This window comes from Cebus imitator, unplaced genomic scaffold, assembly GCF_001604975.1.
Source record: "Cebus imitator isolate Cc_AM_T3 unplaced genomic scaffold, Cebus_imitator-1.0 Scaffold266, whole genome shotgun sequence".
Lineage (NCBI taxonomy): Eukaryota > Metazoa > Chordata > Mammalia > Primates > Cebidae > Cebus > Cebus imitator.
In genome coordinates this window covers 2534848-2546562 of record NW_016107581.1, presented here as the reverse complement: position 1 = coordinate 2546562, position 11715 = coordinate 2534848, and the positions used below count along the sequence as shown (strand labels likewise).

At 57.7% G+C, this 11715-nt stretch overlaps 2 protein-coding genes across 6 annotated transcripts in view; one reads left to right on the top strand and one right to left on the bottom strand.

Moving 5' to 3' along the window:
* Positions 1 to 1158: 1158 nt before the first annotated feature.
* On the top strand, positions 1159 to 5473 carry HRC (histidine rich calcium binding protein). Of its 4 annotated transcripts, none has more exons than XM_017500529.2 (7): positions 1186 to 1682; positions 1986 to 3357; positions 3433 to 3503; positions 4249 to 4317; positions 4570 to 4624; positions 5119 to 5155; positions 5339 to 5473. In XM_017500529.2, the coding sequence occupies exons 1-7, from the start codon at positions 1401 to 1403 to the stop codon at positions 5373 to 5375; spliced, it is 1923 nt and encodes a 640-aa protein (XP_017356018.1). In that variant the 5' UTR covers positions 1186 to 1400; the 3' UTR covers positions 5376 to 5473. The 4 variants fall into 4 exon arrangements, with proteins under 4 accessions (XP_017356016.1, XP_017356015.1, XP_017356018.1 ...); XM_017500528.2 differs by having other exon boundaries at positions 1980 to 3357; XM_017500527.2 differs by having other exon boundaries at positions 1159 to 3345.
* A 161-nt stretch (positions 5474 to 5634) lies between these two features.
* PPFIA3 (PTPRF interacting protein alpha 3) overlaps positions 5635 to 11715 on the bottom strand; it is a 34920-nt gene continuing 28839 nt past the window's right edge. Inside the window, exons 22-30 of one of the 2 annotated variants that reach the window (XM_017500524.2) lie at positions 10499 to 10561; positions 10318 to 10344; positions 8361 to 8536; positions 7854 to 7951; positions 7462 to 7637; positions 7305 to 7373; positions 6942 to 7113; positions 6512 to 6583; positions 5635 to 6427 (exon numbers count right to left, since the gene is read on the bottom strand). In XM_017500524.2, coding sequence (XP_017356013.1) covers positions 6525 to 6583; positions 6942 to 7113; positions 7305 to 7373; positions 7462 to 7637; positions 7854 to 7951; positions 8361 to 8536; positions 10318 to 10344; positions 10499 to 10561 — 840 coding nt within the window. In that variant the 3' untranslated portion in view covers positions 5635 to 6427; positions 6512 to 6524. The remainder of the gene's footprint in view (positions 6428 to 6511; positions 6584 to 6941; positions 7114 to 7304; positions 7374 to 7461; positions 7638 to 7853; positions 7952 to 8360; positions 8537 to 10317; positions 10345 to 10498; positions 10562 to 11715) is intronic. The other variant, XM_017500525.2, reaches the window with a different exon arrangement.

Sequence of the window (11715 nt, the reverse complement as noted above, 5' to 3'; positions counted from 1 at the left end):
GGCCCAGAGAGAGATGGGGACAGAGACCCACAGAAGAGGGGGACAGAGACGCAGAGAGGGGGGACAGAGACCCAGAGAGAGAGGGGGACAGAGACCCAGGGAGAGAGAGGGACAGAGATCCAGGGAGAGAGGGGGACAGAGACCCAGAGAAGAGGGGACAGAGACCCAGGGGGAGAGGGGGATGGAGACTCAGAGAGGGGGACAGAGACTCAGAAGTGGGGACAGAGATGAAGGGAGAGGGGGACTTGGACCCAGAGAGGTGGATGCTAGCTATGGCAGAGGAGCCACCTTGACTGAGACAAGGGGCAGAGGGTAGTGAAAAACCAGAGTGGGGCGAAGGGCAGGAACTCAGAAAGGAGAGGCCAGAGATTGAGAGGAGAGAGAGGGACACAGACTTGGGTGAAGGACAGACACTCAGATGAGAGGGGGACAGAGCCCAGAGTGAGAGGGAGAGGCAATCCCATGGAGGGGGACAGGGACCATGAGAGAGCAGGTGACAGAATGGAAGAGAGAGGAGGAGCCGTGAACAGGAAAGGAGACCCTGAGTGGGGCAGTCACAACAGGTGAGGAGGGGAGATACTGACACAGAGACGAGCAAAGCCACGTGTCTCCTGCCAGCCCTCTGTGATGGGGACAGCTGTGGCCTCTGTAACCTGAGTCCCCCCAGCCCTCCCAGCTATATTTATAGCCCTGGCCTGGCCCAGTCCCTGCCCCCAGATCTGAGTTCCAGGGACAGGAGGTCATGGGTGCCTGTGTTGAGGGCCATGTTCCTTTCCCCAATTCCAGGGCCTCAAAATTGACATCACTCTCTCAGCACACATGTCATTCCAGCTGGAAACTCCCCGCAATCCAACCCCCAGTCCTTCTATCGCTGGGGTCTCTCCCCTCTGCCTCCCCCAGGTGCCCCAGGGTCCCTGAACTTGACCTGCTAAAAGTCTAGCCTTTGTCTTTGCAGCTGCCGAGCATGAGCTTGTTGGCAGGCCAAAGTCAAGCCCCTTGATCTCCATCTCCTGGCCAGGAAGAGACCCCTCCACAGGTCCCCTCCCCAGCTGGGAGGAGGAGGAGTAGGAGGCGGGCAGGCGGGGGACTGACCCAGAATAACTCAGGGCTGAGAGTAAATTTAGCTGGAGAGAGGGGAGGGGAAAGGCCCTATTGGCTGGGGAGTGGGGAGGGAGGGCCCCGGAGGGGGGTCAGGGGGCTCCGGAGTCAGCCTCAGAGGGGTGTCCAGAGCTAGGCAGCAAGGACCAGAGGAAGGTGGACAGAGACTGAGAGGACTAAGCAGAGACACAGAGAAAAAAAGAGACAGATCCCAAAGGGACAGACCCCAATATTCATCCACGGAGCCGCAGAGGCAGCTGGAGCTGCTGCTATAGGAGCAACTCTGCTGCCTGTCCGTCCCCATGGGCCACCGTAGGCCATGGCTGCACACTTCTGTCCTCTGGGCTGCAGTGGCCAGCCTGCTTCTCCCCCCGGCCATGACCCAGCAGCTGAGAGGGGCCGGGCTGGGCTTCAGCAACCAGAACAACAATGCTGGAGCCGCTGGGCCCTCCCAGGAGTCATCGGCAGGGCTTGGCCACCCCCTCCGCAGCCCTAGAGACCATCCAGACAAGAACGAGGATATCTCCACAGAGAAGGGGCATCACTTCTGGGGTCATCCAGACGGTGAAGAGGAGGAAGAGGATGTCTCCAAGGAATATGGCCACGCCGCAGGCCAGAGGTCCCAAGACCACGAGGTCAGAAACAAGGATGTCTCAGGTGAGGAGGTCTTCGCAGAGCATGGTGGGCAGGCCCGTGGGCACAGAGGCCATGAGAGTAAAGACACGGAAGACTCAGCAGAGCGCAGGCGTCACACCCCCAGCCACAGGCGCCACAGCCACCAAGACGAGGATGAAGACGAAGTTGTGTCCCATGAGCCTCACCATCACATCCTCAGGCATGGACACCGAGGCCACGATGGTGAAGATGATAAAGGAGCAGAGGGGGAGGAAGAGGAGGAGGAGGAGGAAGAGGAGGTCTCTACTGAGTATAGGCACCAGGCCCACAGGCACCGAAGCCATGGGACTGAAGAGGATGAGGATGTCTCAGATGGACACCACCACCATAGCCACAGGCACCAAGGCCACGAAGAAGATGACAATGATGATGATGATGTCTCCACTGAGTATGGACACCAGGCCCACAGGCACCAACGCCACGGGAGTGAAGAGGATGAGAATATCTCAGATGGACACCACTATCATGGCTCCAGCCACAGGCACCGAGGCCACGAAGAAGATGAGAATGACGATGATGATGATGTCTTCACTGAGTATAGACACCAGGCCCACAGGCACCAAGGCCACAGGAGTGAAGAGGATGAGAATATCTCAGATGGACACCACCATCATGGCTCCAGCCACAGGCACCGAGGCCACGAAGAAGATGAGAATGACGATGATGATGATGATGATGATAATGACATCTCCACTGAGCATGGACACCAGGCCCACAGGCCCCGAGGCCACAGAAAGGAAGAGGATGAGGTTATGTCAGGCGAACACCACCATCATGTCCCTGACCATGAGCACCTAGGCCACAGAGATGAGGAAGAAGATGAGGATATGTTCACTGAACATTGGCGCCAGGGCCCCCAACATGTCCACCATGGCCTTGCAGAGGAGGAGGAGGAAGAAGAGGAGATCATAGTCCAGTTCAGCCACCATGTTGCAAGCCACCAACCTGAAGGCCACAAGAATGGTGAGGAGGATGCCCCAGAGGAGTATAAAACAGAAGTCCCTCACCGTCACCACCACAGGGTCCACAGGGAAGATGAGGACATCTCTGCTGAGCTGGGCCACCAGGCCCCCAGCCACAGGCAAAGCCACCAAGATGAAGAAACTGGCCATGGTCAAGCAGAGTCCATTGAAGAGATGAGCCATCACCCCCCAGGACACACAGCGGTCAAGGATGGAAACCATGTGAGGGAGGATGATTCTGAGGAGGAAAAGGAGAAAGAGGACCCCGGCTCCCACGAGGAAGATGATGACAGCTCAGAGCAGGAAGAGAAAGGCACCCACCTTGGCAGCCAGGACCAGGAAGATGAGGAGGATGAGGAGGAAGGTCATGGCCTCCACCTGAACCAGGAGGAGGAAGAAGAGGAGGATGAGGAGGAGGATGAGGAGGAGGAGGAAGAGGAGAGGAGGGAAGAGAGGGCTGAGGTTGGGGCCCCACAAAGCCGAGACCACAGGGAGGAGGAAGAAGAGAAGGAGGAGGGGCTGGAGGAAGATGAGCTCCCCTTCACCATCATCCCCAACCCATTGGAGGGGAGAGAGGAGGCTGGAGGTGCCTCCAGTGAGGAGGAAAGCGGTGAGGACACAGGTAAATGGCCCAGCCCAGTGTGGGTGGGGAGGAACCGAGTCAGCCTGGGTCACTGCTGCCCTCCTGTCCCCGCAGGTCCACAGGATGCTCAGGAGTACGGGAACTACCAGCCAGGGTCCCTGTGTGGCTACTGCTCCTTCTGCAATGTATGTCCCCAGCCCAGATCCACCCACCAAGATGTCCCCAGAATCTGTCCCAGGGCCCTGGGATGGTGCTGTGGGAGGGCTCAGAATAAGAGCAAGCCAGGGTCAGTTCTGAGTGGAAAGAGATACTTCTGCAGGGACGTGAGGTGAGGAGAGACGGGAGGCTGGAGGCTGGGGAAGAGGCTGGAGCAATGGTCCAGGAAGGAGAGGACAAGACGTAAGCTGCATCTGAGGATGTGGGGACAGAGACAGAGGTCTGTGGCAAAGAGAGTCAGAGAGCAAGAGGGACGGCTCTCGAGCTGAAGTCCAGCCCACCCTGACTGGGGGACATGGGGTCACCTTGAGATAGAAAACCAGGGGCAGGGGAGGGGAAGAGAGGCTGGTTTGGGGGGCAGATACGGAGCTCAGTGTTAGAGGTAAACAGCGTAGGGTCGGCTGGGCGCGGCGGCTCACACCTGTAATCCCAGCACTTTGGGAGGCCGAGGTGGGTGGATTACAAGGTCAGAGATTGAGATCATCCTGGCCAACACAGTGAAACCTCATCTCTGTCTCTACTAAAAATACAAAAATTAGCCGGGTGTGGTCGCATGCGCCTGTAATCCCAGTTGCTGGGGAGGCTGAGGTAGGAGAATCGCTTGAACCCGGGAGGCGGAGGTTGCAGAGGGTAGAGTCTGGGGAAATGTCCAGGGGCGGGTGTGTCCCAAGTGGGGTTAGAGTTTCCGTCTAACCAGGCTCCCCCGGTCCGCAGCGTTGCACGGAATGCGAGAGCTGTCACTGTGATGAGGAGAGCATGGGTGAGCACTGTGACCAGTGCCAGGTGAGACCTCACCTCACACTCAGGGCTCCACTGGGCCTCAGGATGCACCGGGACCCTCTGAGGACCCCAGCCCTAAATCCTGGTCTCTGACCCAATCCTTTACCCCTGATGCAACCCTGACTCCACAAGCGATCCTGACTCCAACCTTAACCTAGAGCTCGCCTCTGTCCGGGTTTGGTCCCGGCCCCGTCCTAGCTCCGCCCCCGGCCACACCGCACGCTCATTGTCTCTCTCCCTGTCCCCCGCCCCCAGCACTGTCAGTTCTGTTATCTCTGCCCGCTTGTCTGCGAAACGGTCTGCACTCCAGGTGAGCATGGGAGGGGCCCTGGAAAAACCTGATATAGGGGCCAGGCCCTGGGGAATTCCTCACCAGCGTGGGGAATCCTGGTGAGGGCGGAGCCAAGCCTGAGGGACTGGCCCGGAAGGCTGGTGGGCGGGGCCAAGAAGGGAGGCGTGGCCAAGGCTGTGAGCACGTGGGTCGGGACCTGGCCCGAGGAACCCAGGTGGAGTTGCTGAAGCCAAGGGACAGAAATCAGCGGAGGGTTGAGGGGCGGGCCTACAGCCTAATGGGCGAGGCCAACTCAAGTAGGAATCGAAGGGGCGAGGCCCCTGGATAACGGAATCACCCAGAACGAAAAAGCGGCGTGCCCCCAAAGGAGTCCTGTAGAAGATGATTCAGTTTGAAGAAGGAATTAGGGAAAAGCGCGTGGAGCTAGCACTAATCTCGCACGCCATACTGAGTGCCCCCCTAATTTTGCTCGTGCAGTACTCCCCAAGCCTCTCTTCTCTGCCCTCCCACAGGAAGCTACGTCGACTATTTCTCCTCCTCCCTATATCAGTAAGTATGGGCTGGGGAGAGTGTAAAGGCCCAGTTTACAGAAGTGCTTGTCTCGCTATGAGTTAACGGATGGCTCTGGGACTCCATTTCCCCGTCCGTGGAATGGGCAGGTTAATGATCTCTAAGTGTCCTGGGGTGAGCTTTGAACACCAGCTGTCTAACTTCTGGCGTCCTCCTCTCCAGGGCCCTGGCGGACATGCTGGAAACACCGGAACCCTGACCCAGCTGCGCGGCTGCGACGCAGTTGTACCTCCTCCTGCTTTCCAACCCCTTTCCACGAGCCATATTTATTTCTCTGAGTAAACGTGCTTCCCGAAACTCCATTGTCAGACGTGGGGTCTGAGAATCTCAGGGCATCAGGGAATGCGGGTATGGTCTAGGGACCTGGACCCAGACTTGAGGGATGAGGGGCCTGGACTCCTGGCTCCTCGAAGTTGTTAGTTGAATCCCCCGCCCCCCAAAAAATCAGTCAACAAGGGAGCTTTTTGAAACAGTTCTCTTTACCCGTGATCACTGAGTGACGCCTGGGGCGGGGAGGCCGACCAAGAGTCGGGGGCGAGGGCTCCCCCACCACCCCCCTGCCCCCATGCCATGTCGCCCAGCGGCATCGTGGAAAGAGGATTCTCCCATGCAAACCCCGGAGCCAGAGGGGAAGGGGGAGAGCACTTCAGCGCCCCCTACCCCCGGGGCACGGACATGGCCACAGCACTGGGGGCGGTGAGGCCCCGGGGACACGAGACACGGGGGATGGAGAGGGGACCCCGCCCGCAGATGACCCGGGGGACCGGCGACCGGACGCGGCGGGGCGGGGCTGAGTGGCACAGGGGGCGAGGCCTGTAGCAGCGAGTCCCCCCTCCCCTCCTTGCGGACGAAGAAGGAAGACTTGGGCCCCGCGACTGGGCAGGAAAAAGGGGAGGGGGCAGCCTCTCCCCGCATGCGGCCCGGGAGGGAAGTCTCGCCCACTTCCCGCGGGTAAAGGACACCCGTCTCCCAACAGAAACTGATCAATAAATTACAAAGTAGAGAAAAGGAAGGCGGACGTTTGGGGCGGGATTGCTTCCTGCCCGCTTCTTCCCCCTCTCAGTACAGTTCGTGTGGTTTGGTCCAGGCCCCGGCCGTGTGCGAGGCGGGCACGCGCAAGTCCCGCTGGGCTGTACAGATGGTCCAGTCCTCGGCGCGAGCTCCCCCGCCCGCTCTCCCCGGCGAGGCCACACTGGGCAGGAGAGGGAACAGCCCAGCCTCGGGAAGATCCTTCCGTCCGAGTGAGGTCACCTGCATGACGCCGGGCAGCGCGTGGAGCAGTGAAGACCCACCGTGCCGCCCCGCACCCCCAAGGTCGCCCAGCACGGTCCTCACCTGGAATCCTACACTAGCAGGAATAGGTCCGGACCGAAACGCCGTCTGCCCGGGAACTCCCAGAAGTCTGGCCTGGAGGGAGAGCGAGCAGCGGTTCAGCCTGGAGCTCCCCCCTCCCTGTTCCTCTCCAGGAGTCCTCCCTTTGGACTCCCCCTCCCGCTGTCACAACGTTCGCCGGGCTCCACGTGGGTTTCCCTCCCTTCCCTGCAGCCAAGGACTCAAACTCGCTTTGGGCGAGTTCACTCTCCGCCCTGGGAAGGGAGAGTGGAATTCATCCATTCCATCCTGAATGGGGAGTCCGGAACGTTGGAGCAGTCCATTCCTCAGGGGGGAGAAAGGACTAGGCCATTCCAGAACCCAGACTACTGAGGTGGTCCATGTCCCACCCTAGGGAAGGGAGGAGGGGCTGTCGCATTTGGGAGCCCCCCACCTTCTGGCTGCAGCTTGCGAAGAGGGAGACCTGGAGAGCCCAGGGCTCCTGCTGCAGCCGAACGAAAGTTAGGGGGCAACATCTCAGCTGAGTCGGGAGTTACGCCTCGAAGGTCCTTCTCCCGGAACATCTTCCGCCAGGATGGGGAGCGGCTGAAGGACTTGGCGCTGTCCTAGGTATAGGAGCCGGGCAGCCAGTGAGGGACTCGGGCCTCGTCTGACTCCGCCCCTTCCTTTGACTCCACCCTTCTCAGGGTCTCACCTCTCCCTTAACCCCGCCCCTCTCCTGGCCCCGCCTCCAACCGTGACTTGTTAATAGTCAGGCCCCGCCCCCTCAGCGCGCCGCGGGGAGTAGAGCGCCCACCTCGTCCAGCCGTCGGTCTGTGCCTAAGGAGATAAGGTTGCTGAATTCCTTCTCCAGGAGCTGCCGGGCCTGGAAAGGGGAGGTGGAGGGGGCGGTTGGAGCGTGCAGTCTGCGAGGCGGGGACGCCCAGCATGCTGCGGGCCGAGCGGCAGCTCACCTGTGCATTCTGCGTGGGGATCTGCAGGAGCAAGGCCAGGTCGGAGTAGTCGAAGGTCTCGTCCAGGGCGAGCAGTGCCCCGTGTACCCCGCTCTCCGTGAGGTTCGTGGCGAATTCCTTCAGGCCGAGCCCGGACACCCAACCCATGACCCGCTCATTGGACCACACCATCACGTCTGGGGATGGAAGGGACCCTCAGCCGTGTCCGTCCCGTGGCCTGGAGAGTCCAGTTTAGCCCATACCCCCACCTCCATTTCCTCTCTTCGGGCCACGCCCCCTACGCTGGTTCCACGTGCCAATCTTCTTCTCCGGCCTCCCCCCACCCCGTCTCCTCCCCATCCAGCTCCACAACCTCCACCTGGCTCCCAGAGGGACCCTTACACTCTACTCACCTCGGATCTGGGTCTGACTCTCTTCCCGCCTCCGCTCCAGGTCCTTCCGGTCGTAGTTGAGCCGTTTCAGGCACATAATCCCATAATGTAGACTCACCCTGAGCAGCAGGGGAAGGGGAGTCACGGATGAGCCTTCCAATCCCCCTGGCTGCTGCTCCTACAGGTCCCTCCCCACTGACTATGCTCTTCTTGGAAAGGGTAGAGAGCTGATCAGTTCTATTGACTGTTGACCCCCTCTGGAGGTGAGGCATTTTCAACAGGCAATTCCTATTGGCCAGCCTGGAAAGGGGTACGGGGTTAACTAGCCAAGCCGTCTCAGGATCTGAATGAACTTTTCCTGTGGACCATCGCATTGGTGAAAGGGGCACAGAGTAAGGATATCCTGAGAACCCAGGCTAAAAGGCCCAAGATAAGCCTAGGAATCTCCCATGGCCAATCCCATTGGCCAAAGACTCTCTGGGGCGGGGATTCCCTTTGGACTATCCCCATTGACCAGGCAGCCCCCACCTGTGGAAGCTGTCCACCATCTTGAGTTGGCCCCGGAGCTCCTTCTTGTTAAGGTGATCTAACATTCGGGCATCCACCAGCGACTCCATGAAGTAGCTGCGGTATTGGGGCAGCCCCAGGCTGGGCAGCCAGTCGTTCCCCACCCACTCGTGGTTCATGTCGCCATATGCCAGGATCTGGGGCCATGGGCAGGTGAGGGAGGAGTCAGGCCCTTTGGCCCCTTCCCACTGTGCATGAGAGGGGTACAGTCCAGCCCCCCAGTCCAAGGTTTTTTGCCCATCCCATAGCAGGATAATGACCCATCTCTGCTCAGGATAACGGACTGATGCAGAGTCGTCTTCTAGACCTTTGTGACAGCATATACTCTTGGCTACTCAAACAGTAGTCCTGAGACCTGCAGTGTCACCATCATCTGTGGACTTGGTGGAACAGCAGAATCTCAGACCTTATTCCACACCTACTGAAGTCTGTATCTGCATTTTCACAAGACCCTCAGGTGACTTGAAATATACATTATATTTTTTTATTTTCATTTATTTATTTTTGAGACAGAATCTCGCTCTGTCACCCAGGCTGGAGTACAGTGGCACGATCTCGTCTCACTGCACACTCCCCGTACTGAGTTCAAGTAGCTGAGATTTTGTATTTTTTAGTAGAGACGGGGTTTCACCATGTTGGCCAGGATGGTCTTGAACTCCTGACCTCAATGGATCTGGCCGCCTCAGCCTCCCAATGTGCTGGGACTATAGGCATGAGCCACTGCACCTGACCGTATTTGTTTATTTTTTAGAGACAGGGTCTTGCTATGTTGCCTAGGTTGACCTCGGTTTTCTGGGCTCAAGCGATCCTCCTGCCTCAGTCCTCCAAGTAGCTGGGACTACAGGTGCGTGCCACCACACTATACATTAAATTTTGGGACGCACTGCTTTAATTCTGTCTCACTGAAGTCCAACATCGCTACACCCGCAAGTCAGGGCAATGGATTCTTTCAGGGCAGCTCTCCCACTAAGAAAGGGCCATCACCTTTGCAATACTAGTCTAATGCTATATCTGGCCCAGAACAACATTCCAGATGAGTCCCAAGCCCCGCACCGCTTTCAGCATCAGCACAAAATCCATGCTTCCCCCTGGCTGGAAATATGTGATCCATGATCACAGACCAATCCACTATAATTCCTCCGTGGACAGTGCGTTCATGCCTCTTGGTTCCCCCCCACACCCTTTAGACAGAGTCTCACTGTGTCACCCAGGCTGGAGTGCAATGGCTCAATCTCCGCTCACTGCAATCTCTGCTTCCCGGGTTCAAGCAAGTCTCCTGCCTCAGCCTCCCAAGTAACTGGGATTACAGGCACTCGCCACCGTGCCCAGCTAATTTTTGTATTTTTAGTAGACACGGGGTTTTGCCATGTTGGCCAGGCTGGTCTCGAATTCCCAACCTCAGGTGATCCGCCTGCCTCGGCCTCCCAAAGTACTGGGACTACAGGCATGAGCCACCGTGCCCAGCCACCTCTTGCTGCTTGAAAACAAAGTGTAGCTCCTTCCCTCCAACTTCTCATCCAGCCTGGCTACCTCACCACCACCACAACCAATGCTTCCTCCTTGGCCCTGGTACACTGAACAATCCATCGTAGCCCCCTGCCCCTCCACACAGGGACACGGGCTGCTCCTCTCTCCTGACCTACAGAACTGAAGCACCTTAGAGCCCCGGCAACCCGCGATTATGCAATGGTTCATGCATTAGGCTGACTATGCAACAGTCTGGGCTTCCACATTGCATCCCCTCTACCCTCCCCACCACCAAGCCATAATGGAACAGTCCAGGGCTCGGCACGGCGCCCCCCCCATGGGGATGATTGATGGCATGTTCTGGTGAGGAAGGGGCAGGTCTCCGAGGAGGGGCAACCATGCATCATGCACAGCCTGTTCATGCGCTCACGCCCCGCCCCGCGCCCCCTACCTGCTCCCAGCTGATCTCCTTGGTCTCCTGACCCGTTAGTAGGAAGAGAGAAGGGTGAGTTAAGGGGCAGGCAGAGGAGGACGCAAGGAGCAGACTTAGGGATGGCCACAGACTCTGTCCCCGCCCCCACCCCCAAAGAGGGTTAGTGCTACCCCCAAGGCGGCCGGCAGGGGGCACTCACGGGCTTGGTCGTGGCTGTAAGGGACTCCATCTCCTCGTGTGTCATCCACACGTTTCCTGTGGACTGAGGGGCAGAGAGTGTTAATGGATGGTGGGAGAGGGCTTCGAATGGGGAAAGGAAGGAGGGTGGGCTCCTATGCTCTAGGCCATTCGTTCATGTCCCTCCTGCTTTCTGGGACAAGCCGTAACAGAGAAAATGAATGATCCTTATACGGCACCTGCCATGTACCAGGCAATGTGACTTTGGAGTTGAATAAATTCAGGTTGGAATTGCGACCCTGCTGTGCATTTTGCTGTGTGGCCCTGTGCAAATGATGTCACCTCGCTGACCTCACACGGAGTTACAGAGTGAAGATTCAGAAGTCAGGGGCAGACACAGACACAGTCATGGGGCCAACGTTTCAGGGGTGGGGGAGTTTCACATTTTTTGAGCTACTGCTCCCAACAACCCGACGAGTTAGAAATCTATGCAAGGATAAAAACATTTATGTATCTCCTGGTGAGTGTCAGGCACAGTCACCAGTCACTGTTAGTAAGGTGTGGGATATGGCAAGGGGCACAACAGACCTTTTCATCACAGTGAGGGAGAAACGATCAACATATTGTAAGTATGTTGGGGAAATTTGAATAGAGACTGAATAGTAGATGAAATTAACAACTGTGGCTGGGCACGGTGGCTCACACCTGTAGTCCCAGCACTTTGGGACGCTGAAGTGGGCACATTACTTTTGGAGTTTGAGACCAGCTTGGCCAACGTGGTGAAACCCCGTCTCTACTAAAAATACAAAAATTAGGCTGAGCACGGTGGGTTTACACCTGTAACCCTAGCACTTTGGGAGGTGGAGGCAGGTAGATCACCTGAGGTCAGGAGTTCAAGACCAGCCTGGCCAGCATGATGAAACCCCATCTCTACTAAAAATACAAAAATTAGGCCAGGTACGGTGGCTCCTACATGTAATCCCAGCACTTTGGGAGGCCAAGGCAGGTGGATTACTTGAGGTCAGGAGTTTGAGACCAGCCTGACCAACATGGAGAAACCCCGTCTCTACTAAAAATACAAAATTAGCCAGGCATGGTGGTGCATGCCTTTCATCACAGCTGCTCAGGAGGCTGAGGCAGGAGAAGCACTTGAACCTGACAGGTGAAGGCTGCAGTGAGCCAACATTGCACCACTGTGCTCCAGCCTGGGCAACAAGAGCAAAACTCTTGTCTCAAAAA

Bases quoted from the DNA above. Each gene is read 5' to 3' on its own strand.
- HRC (XM_017500526.2), top strand. From the start codon at position 1,401: ATGGGCCACCGTAGGCCATGGCTGCACACTTCTGTCCTCTGGGCTGCA. The intron at 4,318-4,569 runs GTGAGACCTCAC...CCCCGCCCCCAG, and splicing joins AGCACTGTGACCAGTGCCAG to CACTGTCAGTTCTGTTATCT. The intron at 5,156-5,338 runs GTAAGTATGGGC...CCTCCTCTCCAG, and splicing joins TTCTCCTCCTCCCTATATCA to GGCCCTGGCGGACATGCTGG.